This window comes from Thamnophis sirtalis, unplaced genomic scaffold (genome assembly GCF_051295495.1).
Source record: "Thamnophis sirtalis isolate CommonGarterSnake01/CBP01778 unplaced genomic scaffold, rThaSir2_p1.2 scaffold_4, whole genome shotgun sequence".
Lineage (NCBI taxonomy): Eukaryota > Metazoa > Chordata > Lepidosauria > Squamata > Natricidae > Thamnophis > Thamnophis sirtalis.
Genome location: NW_028261384.1, coordinates 22,564,187 through 22,582,726, shown reverse-complemented (window position 1 = coordinate 22,582,726; position 18,540 = coordinate 22,564,187). Strand labels below are relative to the sequence as shown.

At 41.8% G+C, this 18,540-nt stretch overlaps 1 protein-coding gene and 1 long non-coding RNA gene across 5 annotated transcripts in view; both read left to right on the top strand.

Annotated features, from left to right (window-relative positions):
• Nucleotides 1-70: 70 nt before the first annotated feature.
• Nucleotides 71-6,214, top strand: LOC148045782 (uncharacterized). Its single transcript, XR_015696231.1, has 3 exons — nucleotides 71-556; nucleotides 3,593-3,765; nucleotides 4,897-6,214. It is a non-coding gene; the product is annotated as an uncharacterized LOC148045782 (long non-coding RNA).
• Nucleotides 6,215-15,785: 9,571 nt separating this feature from the next.
• The window catches only part of ACBD5 (acyl-CoA binding domain containing 5), a 32,622-nt gene continuing 29,867 nt past the window's right edge, over nucleotides 15,786-18,540 (top strand). Inside the window, exons 1-3 of one of the 4 annotated variants that reach the window (XM_014053168.2) lie at nucleotides 15,786-15,882; nucleotides 16,791-16,921; nucleotides 17,578-17,739. In XM_014053168.2, coding sequence (XP_013908643.2) covers nucleotides 17,649-17,739 — 91 coding nt within the window. In that variant the 5' untranslated portion in view covers nucleotides 15,786-15,882; nucleotides 16,791-16,921; nucleotides 17,578-17,648. Of the gene's footprint in view, nucleotides 15,883-15,905; nucleotides 16,245-16,790; nucleotides 16,922-16,965; nucleotides 17,740-18,540 lie in introns of those variants that run through there. The other 3 variants (XM_014053177.2, XM_014053159.2, XM_087712592.1) reach the window with 3 other exon arrangements.

Sequence of the window (18,540 nt, the reverse complement as noted above, 5' to 3'; positions counted from 1 at the left end):
CTTGGGGCAGCTTCTTGCGGCTTTTCCGGCGCCCGCCCCGGATTGCTGCTTCTGGATGAGCCCGAAGCAAGGCAAAAGGCGTCTCAGTCAAGACGTGGTGATTATGTCTTTTAATGCAGCATTTTTCTCCAGCGAATGCTGCTTGCTAGGGAATAAGAGCAAGGGTGGTGCTTCGTTATGATGTTTGCACGCATCCGAACTATTTTATTTATTTTATTAATTTAGCTTGACAAACATGTACGAGGTAACAGGTATAAGTATAAACATGGACATGAACACAGGAAATGGGTACGAATAAGTGGGGACAATAGGACAGGGACGGTAGGCACGCTGGTGCACTTATGCATGCCCCCCCCCCCCCTTACAGAAGTCATGGGAATGGGGTGAGATCAATGATAGTTTAAAGTTAAAGTTATGGGTCGGTTAGAGCATTCTAGGCTTGAGCACTCTGTTGCTGAAGTCATATTTTCTGCAATCAAGTTTGGAGCGCTTTACCTTGAGTTTGTATCGTTTGCCAGTGTATTATTGAGGTTGAAGCTGAAGTAGTCATTGACAGGTAGGACATTGTGGCAGACAATTTTGTGTACAACTAGACTGGGTTATTTCTTCATGTCACATAATATATATGGGTATATGCATAATTTTGTGTTTATTTTGTCATGTTTATGTAGTGTATGTTTGAGAACTCTATGCAACAAAATTTCATTTTACTGTATGCCAATTAGTGTACATTCAAAGTGTCAATAAAATTGTTCTAAGTCTAAGTCTGGTAGTTTAAACCGCCATATGTGATTGATGCTTTGGTGAATAGATTTTGTGTAAGCATCATTTGTGGAATAAGTTTCAAAGGCTGTGTTCCTACCTGTTGAAATACAAAATATGGGTAACTCGATTTTACCAAAACTAAGGGACTTTTCATACAGTTGACGCTCCATTCCCATCTCTGAGGAAGAAAAAATTCCCATCATAAAATTTCTTGTCCCTGTTGCAGAGTGGCAGTACTGTAAAATCTCTTTTCCTAATCACTGACATGCACCAAGATGGTAGCTAAGAATGATTTACAGCTACAGGTAGTCCTTGACTTACAAGTTAATGTAGTGACTGCTTGAAGTGACAGTGTCACTAAAAAAAGGGACATGAGCATTTTTCATGCTTTTGACCATTGCAGCAACCCAATAGTTACCTGTTCAAAATTCAGATTCTTGGCAACTGACCCGTATTTATGATGGTTGCAATGTCCTAGGGCCATGTGATCACCTTTTGCACTCTTCTGAAGAGCAAAGTCAATGGGGAACCCCAATTTATTGAACAACCGTGTTATTAACAACTGCAATGATTCACTTAACAACCATGGCAGGAAAGATCATAAAATTGGATCTGCAATTTGACTTCCTTAACATCAGAAATCACAAGACTGTAAGATCAATTTTTGTTATAAAAATAACCAAGCTTTATGTTCTTTACAGGCTTAGCAATATCACAAGATTTGATCCATATGGTTTATTAGTAACCTATGACTATCACTAAGTGTTGTATCTTATAATTCTTGATGAATGTATTCTATTTTATTTTTCTTTATGTACCCTGAGAGCATATGCACAAAAGACAAGTTCCTTGTGTGTCCAATTAAATTGGCCAATAAAGAATTCTATTCCATTCTAATTGCAATAGCAACAATAACAATAGAATTCACATTAAAGATTACCTGCAGGATTCTGATACACTCCAGAATGCCTAATCATAAACAGTGAACTTTTGGCTAGGTATGATCGACAAACCTGCCTGTATTTATGACTGGGAATATCCAAGAAAATTTATTTATTTATTAAATTTATATGGTCACCCAATTCACTCATGGTGAATGCAGTCAGCTTACAGAAACAAAACCCCAACGCAAACCCAACAACTCCCTGGCAACAACAAGCACTTGATGGGCTCCACATCATCCTGGTGTCCTTGGGTCTGCTGGCAGAACCATGTCTTCAGGCCTTTTGAAAGAGTTTTAAGGTGGGGTTAACCTTATTTCTGTAAGGATGATATTCTTCAGGATGGGAGCTATCACAGAGAAGACTCTTCTTGATACCACTAGATCAGGAGTGTCAAATTCAAGGCCCGCAAGCTGAATCTGCCCCATGGGGTGCTTAGATCTGGCCTGCGGGGCCACCCTGGAAACAGAGAAGAACTGGTCTGCGGTGCCTCTGCCAGTGAAAACAAAGCTTGGGAGAGCCACATGCAGCCCTCCCGGGTTCTGTTTTCCCTGGCTGAGGGTTGCAGGCAGCCATCCCAGCTGAAAATGGAGATTGGGAGCCTGTTTTTGCTGGTAGAGCGCTTGAGCCATCACAGACACCCCCGACACGAGTGATGCCCACCCTGGCCACACTCACCCATCATCCCCAAGATCAAACAACCTTGATGTGGCCCTCAATGAAATCGAGTTTGACACCCCTGCACAGATGGATCTCCTTAGATGAGAAGACCCATAATATCTCCTTTTTTACCCTGGTGTAACTGGTAGATTTGATTTGGAAAAGGGGGTTTCTTCAAATAGCCTGCCCCAGACTATGTAGGGAGATGAGAAATAATATCTTAAATTGAAGCCAGAAGCAAATCAGCTAATAGGGCTCCCACAAGAGAAAAGACACATGTGCAAATCTAGATTTGCACAAAACCATGTGGGCCATCACATTTTGAACCAAACTGAAGCTACCAGACTCTTTTTCCAGGGCACTCCCTTCTAGAGCATATTGCAGTAATCAAGACAGGAAATGGTTAACTAGTTATTACTTAATGTAAATCCAAATAACTAGGCTTGAATAAATGAAACATGCTGAAGAAGCCATTGAAACTTAAACTAAAACCCAAGAATATTATGCTCCGGATTTGTGTAAATCACAATTTTATGGTAAACCCAATTACCGGTACCTCCAATAGACCGATTAGATCCCACAGATTAGGCCTCCTCCGAATTCCATCCGCCGGCCAATGCCGGCTGGCGACTACCCGGAGGAGAGCCTTCTCTGTGGCTGCTCTGACCCTCTGGAACGAGCTCCCCGTGGAGACTCGAACCCTCACCACCCTCCAGGCCTTCCGCAAAGCCCTTAAAACCTGGCTGTTCCGACAGGCCTGGGGCTAAAGAGCTTTTGCTCCCCCCCTCGAATGGTATGGTTGTTGTGTGCTTTTAAATTGTGTATTGTTTTGTTTGTCTTTTTATCCCTTATCTGTATCCCCTTCCCTGACTTGGATTGTGAGCCGCCCTGAGTCCCCTCCGGGGAAAAGGGCGGCATATAAGTGCAATCAATTCAATTCAATTCAATTCAACCCAAGGGGAGTTTGCCAAACTAGCATAGATTTTTCTGTCAGTCCCAGTATTCTCTCCCCTCACAAGAGAGGAAAACAACCCTTTTCCTGTCTTTTCCACTAGACAACAGAAAGACAATTTACCAGTACCAGGGTGCTGCCCCAGCAATATATAGCTAGTGTAGGAATTAAGAACTGTCACCTTTAAGAAACTACCTCATGGGAAATGTAGGCAGAGACTGCCTTATGGGGAATGTAGTTCCATGACATGTGATCACATCTGTGTTTCTGATAGGCCACTGGGACATTCTGCCCACGTGAAAAGTTTGTAGCTGGTCTGTTTAAATGCCTTTGTGAACCAGAATAGTAGTGTTGTATCTCCACTCAGCATGGGAGTGAAATCATCATCTTTTTACACCACGTGATGGGACAGATTATGGAAAGTCAGAAATATCTTAACACTGAACTGTAAGTTTTGCTATTAAGAATGCCTGATAATAAACCTGATCTGAATAAGATTCCTAAGAGTGGAGTTAACTGCATGCCCCAAGCAAGCCGACAACGTTTGAGGCAGAACAACCAGATTGAATCACAATCGTCTTGATAGATAGTTAGCCTAACACTGTGATAGTGAACCTATCGCGCACACATGCCATGGTGGTACGCAGAGCCCTCTCTGCAGGCATGTGAGCTGTTGCCCCAGCTCAGCTCCACTGCGCATGTATGCACAGCTGATTTTCAGGTCTCTGCTATATATGTATGGGGGCATGCGGGAGATGCGCATGCATGCATGGGAAGGGGTGTTTGTGCACATATGCATGGGAGCACAGCGGGGTGCAACACACACACACACATTCCATTTTTGGTCCCAGGAGGCTGCAGGGAGGCCTGCTACACCCAAAATGGGGCGCTGGGAGTCCCACACACATGGGCACGGAGTTGGAGCGCATAGGTATGTTGCACATGCATTGTATTATGGGTGGGGGTATGTGCGCATGCACAGTTTTGGCATGCGACAACAAAAAGGTTAGCCATCACTGGCCTAACAAGTTTAGTCATTTGATACACACACACACACACACACACACACACACACACTTGCTATTTTCTCAGTCTGAGAATCAGCTGCCCAGGCTGGATGGAAAATTGATTTAGCAAATAAAAATATTTACCATGACATACATCCACTCCTCGTTTAATGACTGAATTCATTTTAACAATCAGGTAGTTAAATGAAATGGTCAGAAAAAGAGATACTGTGAAGATGATCAGTTGCTGCCTCCCCCAACAAAGTTTTCTCATACATCTGTGCCAGCATTGCTCTTACTCTGATGTGTAAAAAATGTGCAAAATTTGGTTGCAAATATGTGTGTTGGTCATGAAACAAGGAGTGAGGACATTCTTACTATGGTTAGTTGCAAGTGGGAAAGAGCCCTAGTGTGATTTGTTGCTTTAATTTAGCATGTTATGTGAGTAGTCGCGTTGTGGCTTTCCAGACATGATTTATTGCCAAGTTATATACATGGAAGAAGCCAGGAACAGAAGCTGAGCAATGGTTATCTTATCCAAGTTAGGCAAATATTTCTGTTTACTTTTCAGGAACATGTTGAAAATTTTCTGGACAGACTGATATGTATTAGATGAAGATTTTATTATGCAGTCATGCTTGCCTCGTTTATGGAATGATGTGAAGGATCCAAATGGCGTCTTCCAATTGTAAACTAACTGTGCTTTACAACATGGATGCTTTCAGATGGGGCATTTACTTGGATTCACTTTGCTTCACAGAATTTTTTTTGGCTGCAAGAAAAATGGGAGGATTCCAAATGCTGGTGTCTTTTATTTATAAGTTCTTGTGTTTTCCCATTACTTTTCCATTATTTTCCTAACCAGAAATAGAAAGAATGGGAAATTGATGCAGGAAAAACACTTATCAAAATGTTTCTGTAACAATTTTTCTTCTGATTTACATTTTGAGAGGAAAGACCATAAAATATGGCTCAACGAAAATTATCATAAGCATTGTTCCAGGATTAAACACAGAGGAGATTAATATTTTAGTTTAATTAAAATGTAGAGTGTAGAAAATTGCAGTGTCAGGACGGACGAACACCATGTAAACATTTCTGTGTGTTTTCTAACTTAAATTCAGCTTCTCCCTACACATAAAACTAGTGAATATTGCCCTCACTAAAGCATTTTAATTGAACAATAAAAAATTTCAGTAGACCATGCACTGTCTGGAATTACAAAATACACATTCCTCCCCTAAAAAACTCCCTGGGTATGTCTTGATCCAATTTGTGAAAGCAGCAAAATATACCAGGGAAAATTCTGGAACAAATTATGATGCCAACAATTTGTAAATATCAAATAATGATGTATTGTTTGGCAGGAGTTGCATGGACTTATCAAGAATAAACAACGCCAAACCAATCTGATCTTTTTTTTGATAGAGTGACTAGTTTAATTATCCATTGAAATGCACTGGTCATAGTGAACCTTGATGTCATCAAAGCAATCAATGGAATTTATCATAAGATTCTGAGAAATAAGAGGACAAAAAGTATGGTATATTATCATTCAGCTAGTTAAACAGTGTTACCCCATGAGTATATAGTAGATCAGTGGTTCTGTGTCAGGTTCTGTGATGTTCTACAGCAGGGGTGTCAAACTCACATCATGGTGGCATCACATGATGTATCGGGACTTTTTTTCCCCTTCACTAAACTGGGCATGGGTGTGTCCAGCATGTGACACAACCGGCCCACGAGCCGCGAGTTTGACAGACCTATTCTACAGGATTCCACTTTAGCGCCTGTGATATTTAACATATTTATACACTTGAATTACTTTGACAAAACAAGGGACGAGTAAGATGGATTTCAGAAGGGACAAATGTGAAGTCCATATTTGGGTAGGGAAAAAATGAAAGGCATGAGTATAGAATGGTAAAATTTAATGGACAGCACAACATGCAAAAACTATCTTGTTGCTTTGATAGATCACAGGCTGAGTATGAATCAACCATTTTGCTTATACTTGCAAAATAATAATAATTGAAAAATAAAATACCCTGAATATGAATTTCACGATTTTTCTTTTCTATTCTGGGTTGGTCAAAAACATATAGCGCATTAGATGCTGTTCTTGGCATTGCATTTTGGAAAAGTGAGAGTGTCCAAACCAGTGGTGGGTTGCCAATTTTTTTACTACCACTTCGGTTGTGTTCCCGTGCTTCTGTGCATGCACAGAAGCAGGTGGGCAGAGGCCCCCCCACCGCTACTACCAGTTAACCCGATCCAGCCTGAACCGGGAGCAACCCACCTCTGGTTCAAAGGATAACAATTAAGATGATAAGGCATCTGGGATTTTTTTAAAAACCTACTAGGAATACTTGGAGATATTGGATATATTTAGTGCAGAAAAGAAAAGGCTATAGAGATATTGTATGGTACTATCTTAAAATAACTGAAGCTCTGCCTTATTAAAAAAAAAAACAAGGCATAATTGTTTAGATATTGTCCGGAAGACAAAACAAAAGGGGATTACAAAGAAATTGAGTTTGGTTGGATAGGAAAAATGTCTTAATGGTTAAAGTTGCTCAGCACTGGAAGGTGGTATGGGAACCTTTTAAACAAAGGCTGGATGGCTGTCCATCAAAGTTACTGCAGTAACAAATTCCTGTACCAAGCATTGTATTGAACTAGATGATATTAAGAACCTCTTCTAGCACTTACATCCTGGGATTCTATGATAAATATTATTATTCACTATGATTGCTAAACAGGATCAGTCCACTGTTAAAGATTCTTTGTCTTTAGGATCCAGCTTCAAGCCGACAAGTTTATGTCATTACATTTCCATATGATGCATAAGTTGATTAGTCTTTTCCATCCACCCTACTTTTAAAACTGCAACCTTTAGGAGAGCACACCAAGATCTATTTTACATAATAGAACCAGTTTTGCAATTGCCACTAATTGGGATTTTTGCAAGTGACTGCTGCGGGAGAGAAGTGGATGATTCTCAAAGAGCCTTGAAACAGAATGTCCTGTCACAATCCCTTTGATGTTCTTTCTGTATGAAAATGCAATCTGTATGAAACCATAAGTAAACCAGATGGTGAGATTTTGTAATCAAGACTTCCATCCTAAAAGTGACTGTGTACCAATTATGGAGCTCTGCAGTCTGGGCAACACAATGAAAACAATTTCTAGCACAAAACTGATGCTTTGCTAAAAATTCCCTTAGTGATGTTGTGACTTTAGGATCCTATATGAGGTGTGTGTGTGTGTGTGTGTGTGTGTGTGTGTGTGTGTGTGTGTGTGTAAGCTACATGTAATATATGTGCTAGGCTCATGAAGCAGTTTTGAATCCTATATGGAAAAGATGATGCCAAATGTTCAAGGTGTTAGAAAAGGAACAAGGCGTGACCCGTCAAAACCGCAGTAGACAAAACCGCGCTCGACGAAAGCGCGTACCTGACGTCATCAGCAGCGCGACGAAAAAAATTAAAAATAAATTAAATTGAAATTAAAATAAAATTAAAGCAAGCCGATTCACATAAAGGTAAGGGTTAGGGTTAGGGTTAGGGTTAGGTTAAGGGTTAGGGTTAGGTTTAGGGTTACGTTAAGCGTTAGGGTTAGGTTTAGGGTTAGGTTAAGGGTTAGGTTTAGGGTTAGGTTAAGGGTTAGGTTTAGGGTTAGGTTTGGGGGGGTTAGGGTAAGGTTTTCGCTTTAATTTTAAATTTACCGCTCACAGCGTGATGTTTTCATCGCGCTGTGATGATGTCACGTACGCGCTTTCGTCGAGCGCGCTTTTGTCTACCGCGGTTTTGTGGTGGAACCGGAACAAGGACATTAGTGTTGGTGTGATGTTCCCTAGTTGGGTACTGAAACATTTGCAAGAAAACAAAGCTCAGAGAATACCTAGGACTGTAGTGCTCCTCCTCCTCCTCTTCCCTCTTCCTTTTCCTCTCTTCCCCTCTCCTTTTCTATTCTACAAAATCCACTCTCTTCTAGCATTGATGATGCTCCCTAGTTGGTTCATGAAACATCTGCAAGAAAACAACCAAACTCAGAGAGCACCCAGGACCTCATAGGCCGCCTTCTCCTCCTCTCCACAGATTCCCTCCCCTTCTAAAACTGATGATGTTACCTACTTGGATAATGAGATGTTCTACAAGAAAACAACCAAACTCAGCATCAAGGATCCCACAGTCCTCCTTTCAACAACTCCCCTCTTCTCTTCAAGCACTGATGATGTTCCCTAATTGGGTAATGAAATGTCTGCAAGAAAGCAACCAAGCTTAGAGAACATCCAGGACTCCTCACCACAGTCAACTCATTCTTATGCCCAAGGTTGTTTGGGGTGTACATTTCATAAGAAAAAACAATGGACGCCCGGGAATAGGACAGGAATAGGACTGTCCTGAAGCTCAGACAACTTCCAGGTTTTCCAGGCCTTTTTGGACATGGGAGGGTGATTTATGTGGATCTTTTTTGGGGGGGGGTCTGTTCAAGAGGGCAGCCTCTCCCTTTTTTTCCTTCTTCCACCACTCCTGATGGAGATACAGAAGCCGCAGAAGGAAACCATAAAAAATAGCGGCAAGGACGGGCATCTGTGTGAAACCGTTTGCTTTCCTTCCACAAAGCCCATCTATGGATATTGTTGCTTCAGGAATCTGGAGAAGGTTATTTTGCATCCATTTCTAGATCTCCCCACCTCTCCCCGGGGTTCATTCTCCTCCTTGCCAAAATCCAGAAAGCCTTTGCTCAAAATTCATGCTGCAATATATTTTTTCCCCGCATCCAGAGATTTCTTCCTGCCTCACTTTTTCCCCATGGGTGGAAAGCGCAGCCTAGTATGGGTGAAGGCAACTTTGCATATGCAGGATCAGCTCTGCAAGGTGGGAATAGAATCCTAGGGCTGGAAAGGACCTTGGAGGTCATCTAGTCCAACTCCCTGCTCAGGCAGGAGATCCTGTGCCATTCCAATCAAGTGGCTGTCAAATCTCTTCTTGAAAGCCTCCAGTGATGAGCACACACAACTTCTGAAGGCAAGCCATTTATCTGGTTAATTTTTCTGTCAGGAAATTTCTCCTCAGTTCTAAGTTGCTTCTCTCCTTGATTAGTTTCCACCCATTGCTTCCTGTTCTACCCTCAGGTGCTTTGGAGAATAGTTTGACTCCCTCTTCTTTGTGGCAACCCCTGAGATGTTGGAACACTGCTATCATGTCTCTCCTAGCCCTTCTTTTCATTAAACTAAACCTACAATCATTCTTGGTATGTTTTAGCCTCCAGTTCTGTAATCATCTTCATTGCTCTTCTCTGCAGTTTCCAGAGTCTCAACATCTTTTTTTGTATTGTGGTGACCAAAACTGCGGCATCCCAAATGTGGTCTCATCAAGGCAGCATAAAACAGTACTAGAACTTCACATGATCTTGATTCTACCACTCTGTTCCCACAGCCTAGGAATGCATTAAAATTGTTGGCTGCTGCTGCTGCACACTGCTAGGTCAATTGAAGTGATTGTCCATTTGGACTCCAAGATCCAAAAGATTTCCCAGTTTACCGCAAATTTTGCAATCTGCAATACAAAAATGGAATATGCAAGAGTCATCTAAGAAGACGCCCATAATTTATTTGTAAGATTTTGTTTGTTTTTTAAAAAGTTCCCACATACAGATAACTCAACAAAGCTTTAACTATCTTTTGTAAAAAAATCAGATTAAAGCACCTTTGGGTATCCCCCAATATTTATATTTTCTTAGCACTAAAAATATGGCAGTGCAAAATCTAGGCCAGGGTTTCTCAGCCATGTGTGGATTTCAGTTCCCAGAATTCCCCAGCCAGCAAAACTGAGAATTGAACTCTACACGTCACGTTGAGAAACACTGATCTAGAACATCCCAGCAGTTCTGGAACATACTTTTAGTGCCATGCATTGCAACAGTCCATCTAAATCTCATTGCCAAATTGCTGGTGCTAACTCCAGGGTAATTTCTAAATTTTAATAATTATGTGATGAGAAATATTGGATGACTCCATTGGACAAATTGTGCATCCTTATGAAATTGCTGACAGCGAGCAGCCGGACTTGGCATGGGATGCAAGAAGAGGCTCAAATAGGGGAGACATGATAGCAGTGTTCCAATATCTCAGGGGTTGCCACAAAGAAGAGGGAGTCAAACTATTCTCCAAGGCAGCTGAGGGTAGAAGAAGAAGCAATGGGTGGAAACTAATCAAGGAGAGAAGCAACTTAGAACTGAGGAGAAATTTCCTGACAGAACAATTAATCAGTGGAACAGCTTGCCTCTAGAGGTTGTGAATGTCCCAACACTGGAAGTCTTTAAGAATATGTTGGATAGCCATTTGTCTGAAACGGTATAGGGTTTCCTGCCTAGGCAGGGGGTTGGACTAGAAGACCTCCAAGGTCCCTTCCAACTCTGCTATTGTATTATTGTATTATTAGAGAAGGGGGCACCGCGAAACTTTGAGATGTGCCCAGTGGTGGCTGGCAGCCGGAATGAAGGCGGCACAGAAGTAACTGGGTATCATAATTTGTCTTATGACATTTATTAAGAATAAATTATGAATCAAATCGAAACAAATCCAGGAAGCTGCCTTCTGTTTCACAGTCATGTCATTGTGAAGCTGGGTGTGGTGCCAGGCATCAGGAATGAGATGCCCTCATGGATTTGCTGTATGTTCAGAGGGTTTTGTAAATGCTCATGGTCCACTTCTTTTTTTAAAAAAAAATTTTTTTGATGAGTCTGTTGGGGAAAGTCAGCTGCCCGTAGCCATCTGGAGGAGGGAGCCTCTAAATTGATGTTTCTCCAACTTGGTGACTTTGAGGTGTGGGGACTTCAACTCCCAAAATTCCCAGCCAGCATGCCCAGATTAGTTCGGTTTGGATTAATGGGTTGTTGGTTGACACAGCTGAGCATCAAGTGGTTGTGGCTCATTCAGAAATCTTCCGGTGAAATGGCTGGATACCACTTTAGTCGTTGACTTCAGATCACTCAATGGGAGACTGTTAGACCTTCCCAAGTCTGATCTCCCAGGCAAGTAAGACCCTCAACTCCATTTGGTTGAAGCGAAAAGATACTTTTACTAAGAGATGCTGATTGCAGGATAGGCAGGTGGAATCGGAAGTTCCAGCACATCAATTCAGCACTAACTGCTTGGTTCCCTCAACCCTCCCCCCCATTGTTCATTCAAGGGCAGCCAATCCAGCACCACTGAGATTTGGGAAGCGCTGAAGTGTTCAAGCTGGTGAAATTCCATTCTCAGGTTATGCAGCCTTGAAGGTGTTGGCATGGACTGTTTTCTAAATTACTCTGTTCTTCCTCAACTGTCAATTCCCCCCTCCCAATTTCCTATCATAAAGACAGACGGCTCCTGCGTGTGTGATGCTTCTGCGCATGTGCAGAAGCATCTGGGCGGGTGGGTGGAGTCTCTCACCGCCGCTACTACCGGTTCGCCCGATCCAGGCTGAACTGGGAGCAACCCACCTCTGGATAGGTCCAAAGTGACACAGCCACCTCTTGTGAGTATTCCCAGTAATAGAACTCACTATGCCTATTGCAGGAGGAAAAGCCACCATTTCTTGATTATTGGTCCAAAGTCACTCAGATGGCTGTTGTGAGAATTAAATAATTCACCCTCTCCTTCTCATTGGCCCACTCAGTCAGTTCTGCATATTGCATGACAAGAACTCACCATATGTATTGCAGGAATGGAAGTCACTGTCTCTGAGTTGTTGGTCCAAAGTTACACAGCTGTCCACTGTGAGTATTGCACGATTGGTGCTCGCCATCCATTTTCCTACCTTCACAATCCTTTGCACCTTGCAAGACAATCCAGAGATTCTCAGATAAACTGCGGGTGTTACAAAAGGAGGGGGAGAGAATTCTGCTCATTTCCTAAGGAAACATGAAAATTGGACACAGGTATTGTTTGACAAATCCTCCCTCCTCCACCCACAAGGAACACCAGGTTGTACCACCATTATGAAGCTGATTCTTTTGGTATAAGGTTCAACAAAAACTTACATTCTCCTGTTTTCGGCCCAAAGTCACAAACCTGACCGTCCTTTATAAATTTCCAAAAATATTAACCGTCCCCTGGTTATTCTCCAAAAGTCATGAACCTGAATGTCCTGTGTAATATTCCAAAAATGCTCACCCTCTCCTGGTTATTGGCCCACACTTAGAAATCTGGCTGTCCTGTATCATGTTCCATAAATATTTACTGTCTCTTGGTTATTAGTCCAAAGTCAGAAAACTGGATTTCCTGTATCATATTCCACAAATGTTCACTATCTCCTGGTTATTCTACTACAGACATTTTATGTGAAGACCTGGAAAAGGCTCTAATGCTGGGAAAGATGAACAAAAGAAAAGAGGATGAAAACAAGATAGATGGAGTTAAGGATAGCAATGAGAGTAACTGTTGAAAGGCCAGGTTAGGGACAGGTTCTATGGAAGACCATCTAGCTAAGTGGGTGCTAAGAATTGATATTTAATTGATGACCTTTAATCAGTCTGCCAAGTAAAATATCAAGAGATATATCAACTTTTATAGAGGCAACATCACTCTCTTCTTGCAATTGCAGCTCCTAGCCACAAGATGACATTATACCACATGTAAACTAATAAAGATTCAGTTGCCACAGATGACAAATTCCAGAGCCAGAGAGTATAACAGACAAACAAAAGATTTGTTGGCCACAAGGGTCCAATGATGACATATTAACATTACCAGAGCAACTTAAAATGGTTTTATTTCTTCTTCATATTTTGGGAAGCCATAGTTGCTTTAGGGCAAAATTTTGATTTGTTTTTCACAAGTGTGAAAACCAAAATCACAGTATCAAAATCTGGAGATTTACCATTGAATATTGGTGAACAGGGAGGGATTCCACATTGCAAAAAAGGCCAGGAGCCATGTTATTCCAAATTCACAGTATTCTTCCTTTTTCCGAAAATGAATCATTTTTCTTAAGCACAATGTTCCTATATTTATTCTTTGTGTTACAGATAGATTATATCAAATCTGCTTTCCCAGTGCAGAAGTACAACATGTACAGTGCTATCTATGTTTGTGTTAACAAGCTATGGCTCAGCATGATATACAAGGTGTCTCTTTGTAATATATGTACCAAGAACCATTTACAGATTCTCTACACTTCATGTATATCATTTTTTAAAAAAGAAATGTATATCGCTTCTACAATACAAAGAATTACTTGTCGTATATTTGCAGAATATGAATATGATAATGGTCCATTGGTGGGAGAAAGTGGCAAGAAGGTGACAAGCAGCAGGGAGAAAGCAGACCTACTTAACTTGTTTTTTGCATCCATCTTTACACAAAGGTAAAAAAGTCCAACCTATTAAACCACCCCCCCCCAAAAAAAAGGAATACAAGTTAAAATAGGGAAGCAAATGGTAAGTGAGCACCTGTCTACCCTAGACGAGTTCAAATCACCAGAACCAGATGGATTACACCCCGGATTCTGAAGGAACTGGCAGACGTGATCTCAGAACCACTGAACTATATCTTTCAAAGATCCTGGAGCATCAGGGAACTGCCAGAGGACTGGAAAATACCTGATGTAGTTCCCATCTTCAAAAAAGAAAAGAAAAATAGACCCAGGAAACTATAGACCTATCAGCCTGACCTCAATACCAGGGAAGATTCAGGAAAAGATAATCAAATAACAAATCAGTGAACACCTAGAAGCAAAGTAATAACCAAAAGCCAACATGGGTTTGTCAAAAACAGATCATGCCAGAGCCAGACAAATCTTATTGCATTCTTTGACAAAGTGATGAAATTAATGGACCAAATGAATGCTTGGGATATAATTTACTTGGACTTCAGTAAGCCATTTGATAAAGTAAGCCATAATCTACTACTTGATAAGATAGAAAAGTGTGGATTAGACAACATCACCATCAGATGGATTCATAACTGGCTGACCAACCGCATTCAACGTGTAGTAGATGGGAAACTCATCAAATTTGCAGACAACACCAAGCTGGCAGGAATAACCAACACTCCAGAAGACAAGCTTAAGATACAGAAGGATCTTGATAGACTTGAACATCTAACAAAATCACCCAGCCAGCTATCATGCCTAAGGCAAGACTAGAACTCACAGTCTCTTGGTTTCTAGGCCAGTATCTTAACTACTACATCAAACTGGCTGTCTATTATATGTGAATTTCTACATTAACTCATACCCTTGAATGTATTGCTTTTAAAGACTGGAATTTTCTTGTAGACCAAAATACATCTACAGTGCCATCTTCCACTCAAGCTGAATCATGTTTTAGAGGTCAGGCTGACATAGTTTCCCTGGGCAGCAGCTATGAAAAGGTTGCACATTATGATTGGAAGATTAAAGAAACTTTCAAAGTGAGTTCAGGTTGTTTACTCTATGGACACGTGGAGGATGTTTCTGGATAATAATCTCCCAGAATGTTCTTTCAACATCCCTTGAAATTTGCTTGGCATCTCCCACTCAAATTGTGTCACTGTTTGTTTTTTCATGATCTTTCACAATTGGCCAGTGCTGCTGCTTTTATTTTTATTGCTAGAAAATAATGGAATTTCCATGTTGCTGCATCTGCTGCGATTTTAAGGAAATAGATGATTTTAAAGGAAAAATGAGGAATAAGTGATTTTAAGGAAGAATGAGAAAAACAATACAGGTTGGCTAAGGATTTTAAATTTCAGTCGTCCAGAGTTTATTAAGTACATTTAAATGTTGCTTAGTGCAGTGGTTCCCAAACTTGGCAACTTTAAGACTTGTGGACTTCAACTCCCAGACTTCTCCAGCCAGCTCTGGAATTCTGGGAGTTGAAGTCCACAAGTCTTAAAGTTGCCAATTTTGGGAACCACTGGCTTAGTGAATAGTAACTTGCATTTGTGAGTGGCTTAGATTCGTAAAGAAGCTTAAAATAAGAAAGGAAACACAAAGCAGTTGCTACTTTCATTTTATGTTCCAAGGAACAACAATGCCTGGAATGCACTACCCAACTCTGTTGTTACATCCTCAAACCCTCATAACTTTAACCTTAAGCTGTCAAGAGATCTGTAAGGGAGCATGCATAAGCACACCAGCGTGTCTACCGTCCCTGTCCTATTGTTCCCATTTATTCGTACCCATTTCCTGTCTTCATGTCTATGTTTATCTCGTACATGTTTGACAAACTCAATTAAATTAAATTAGAAAATTCCACCAAAGAGGAGCATTGCAATGAAATGCACTGCGTGCCCAAAGTTAAGAAGCACCCATCATTACATTTCCTAATATATATAAGCATCTAAAGTTCATTATCCAGGAATATGGCATCCACACGCTGAGAAAAAAGTATTTTGATTTATTTAAAAAAAAAAGTAGGGGCGGTGTTTCTACGATAGGCAGGATGTCAGCAACAGGAAGTGCTAGTAAATGGACTACATTACCCAGAATTCTCCTTAGGAGGCGGGACAAGAATGAGTCGAAGGCTACTGTTGGAAGACAATAACAGAAGATCTTGAACCGTGAGCAAAGGCTGTCATCCCAAGGTAGGAACAGTCTTCTCTTGATACAATTTGCAGCCCTTGAATAATGGACGTCGGATGGAAGCTTAGCTATTGTTTGACGCCGCCGGGCCTTCCGCCTTCTTAGGATGACGTTTCAGTCTTGAAAGTTGGAGGAAGGACATTTTACTGCAATTTGGCCTTAATAACTGTCATCTGCTTGCAAGTGGGCAGGTAGAGTCGGCAGCCTGGCAGAGGGGCAACCCTGCCCCTCCAGCTGTGCATAATAGTAATAATAATAGGTGAATAATCACTCGTGGAATAAAGCAAGGTATTACTCTAAGCGGATCGCAAAGCTGTCTTGGAAAGGAAGGACGGGAGAAGAAAACTTGGGAGCGTCCAGCTTGGTGAGGGATAAGGGAACGCAGGTCTGCCCGCTATGCAAGCCGCCGTGGGAAATCCATTGGCTAGGTTTGCATCGCGAGGTTGTTAATATCAATTATGAGAAATGACATTCTTGATGATGGGGAGGAGTGGGGAATAAGGGTTACGTTGAAGTTTTGGGTTTCGGTCGGGAGTGTGGGCAGGAAAAGTAGAACGTACCGAAATTTGGAGAATGTTGATGGGCTGGGGAAAAAAAATAAGAAACATTTTTTTTTTATTGAAGCTCACTCAATGTCTGTATGTATTTCTCCTATAATCAACTTTTATTGCTGCTTTTATACTGTGGTAACTAGCCAAAGATTGAATTAAACTTGCCTAGATAACTTTCTTTCCTGTGCGTTTGGGAATTGAGTTTAAGTTACAAGTCCCGAATCAGAAGGGTACCGATTGTGAAGCTATACGCGCGTGTTGTTTACACGTCGGAAAGCTTCATTTAAAAAAAAAATCTATATTGCCTATGGGTCGTCTGTATAACCTGCACAACTGCAGTCCCCAATCTACAATTTCAGAGAGAAAATCCCCCTAGACCACAGTGGAACTTCTAAACAAATCTGAATACGATTGGATTGAATGGTTTCGGAGTGTGAGGAGAGATTTTTTTAATATGCAAAGATACAAGTAGAGTTAGAAGAAAGAGAAGGTAAGTAACATTCCCCCCCCCCAAAAAAAAACGCTGGGCTAGAACAATTCCATCCTCACCTCTTGTCATAAGAAATGAGATAGCACAGTAATTCCTTGCCCCGTGCCTCTTTTCTGGTGAAAGGATACGGATAGGGACCCTGCACAAGGAGTGAAGGTGGCCTCCGCGCAACACTAATAAATGGAAGAATCAGAAGACGAAATTTGTGCTATTGGGTGAGAAATCTGGATCAAGTATGGGAAATAAATCCTATTGAATTCAATAGCTCTCGCTCCTTAGCCTGCCCTGGACCAACTTGTCTTGTCTCACCCTTAAATTCTTCTGTCTTCTAGCCACCAGGAGTAGGGATAGTTGCCGAAGTTAAGTATACAGGATGGTGCAGGAATAGGACGAGATTGTCTTCTGCTTATAAGAGGGTAGAAGTTTGCGCTCCGTTGCTTTCCGACTACCACCAACTGTGTAGACCCCCAGAAGCATGGGTCTTGGAGAGGGGTGGTCTGGAAACTGGGGGATGCAGATATTGCCGAAGAAAGGCCAAACGGAGAACCGAGGGCGGTGCTGGGCAAAGGACGTGAGAAGCCGACTTGGCTTAAGCGGACTGCTCTTCTCCGTTTTCCCCGCGGCCTTCGCCCTCCCTTGCTCTTTGCCGGCCGCAGGGCCCTCAGCCGAGAAGGGAAGCGGTGGTGGCTGTGGCGCGATTCGGCTCGCCTGAACCAGGACTCCGGCCATGGCAGAGACAGAGAACGGCGGGGACAGCTCGGTGCATGAGACTCGTTTCGAAGCGGCGGTGAAAGTGATCCAGAGCCTGCCCAAAAATGGTAAGTAGAAAGGAAAACGATGGAGGTGGTAGACCTGGAGCAAGTGAGGGGTGGGGGTGGGATTGTAAGATGTGGATGAGTCCGATTTCCCCCCCTGACTTTTCGAAATAAATGATGCCAATAATTAGTCAGCCTTGTGTAGTATCAAAGTTAAGCAGAGCTGGACCTGGTCAAAACTCCATTGGCAGATTAAGGCTCCCTGGCTCCCTAAACACTGACAAATCTTGGTGCCCCTCCTTTGTACATACAGTACAAATATTTATTGGTGGTGTTTTTTTTCTTTCTCAACTTTGTGGTGCCCTCTTTGGGGCTGGTGCCCTAAGCCCGTGCTTAATCTGCTTAATGGTTAATACACCACTGTGGGACTCCCTTCAAAGGGCATTGTGACTGGGAAGTGAAAGGCTACACCAGACTACTTAAGTAGGATTGCCAAAGTGGTGAAGGACAACTTGAGGAAGTTTTATGTTAGATCTGGAGTGTCCAAAATAGGCTGCTCACTCTAGATAGAAAGAAAAAACATCAAACATCTCTCTTCCAATCTGGAATGACACAACGCTCTGGCCCACAAACCAGTCAGCCATGTTTTAGCTTAGTGTGTTAAGTTAATCCAGTTAGGGCGGTTTACTTATGATTCTGCATATTCTATACAAATTCCCATACATTCATTGAATGGCATTAACAATTAGAATTACATTCATGGTAAGGGTTTTCCCACAATGCTGGAAAATTTTCCATTGGCGACAAACTAGAGCAGTGCACTAGAGCCAAAAAGGTAGCGTGTGCGCATGCACGCACGCTCAT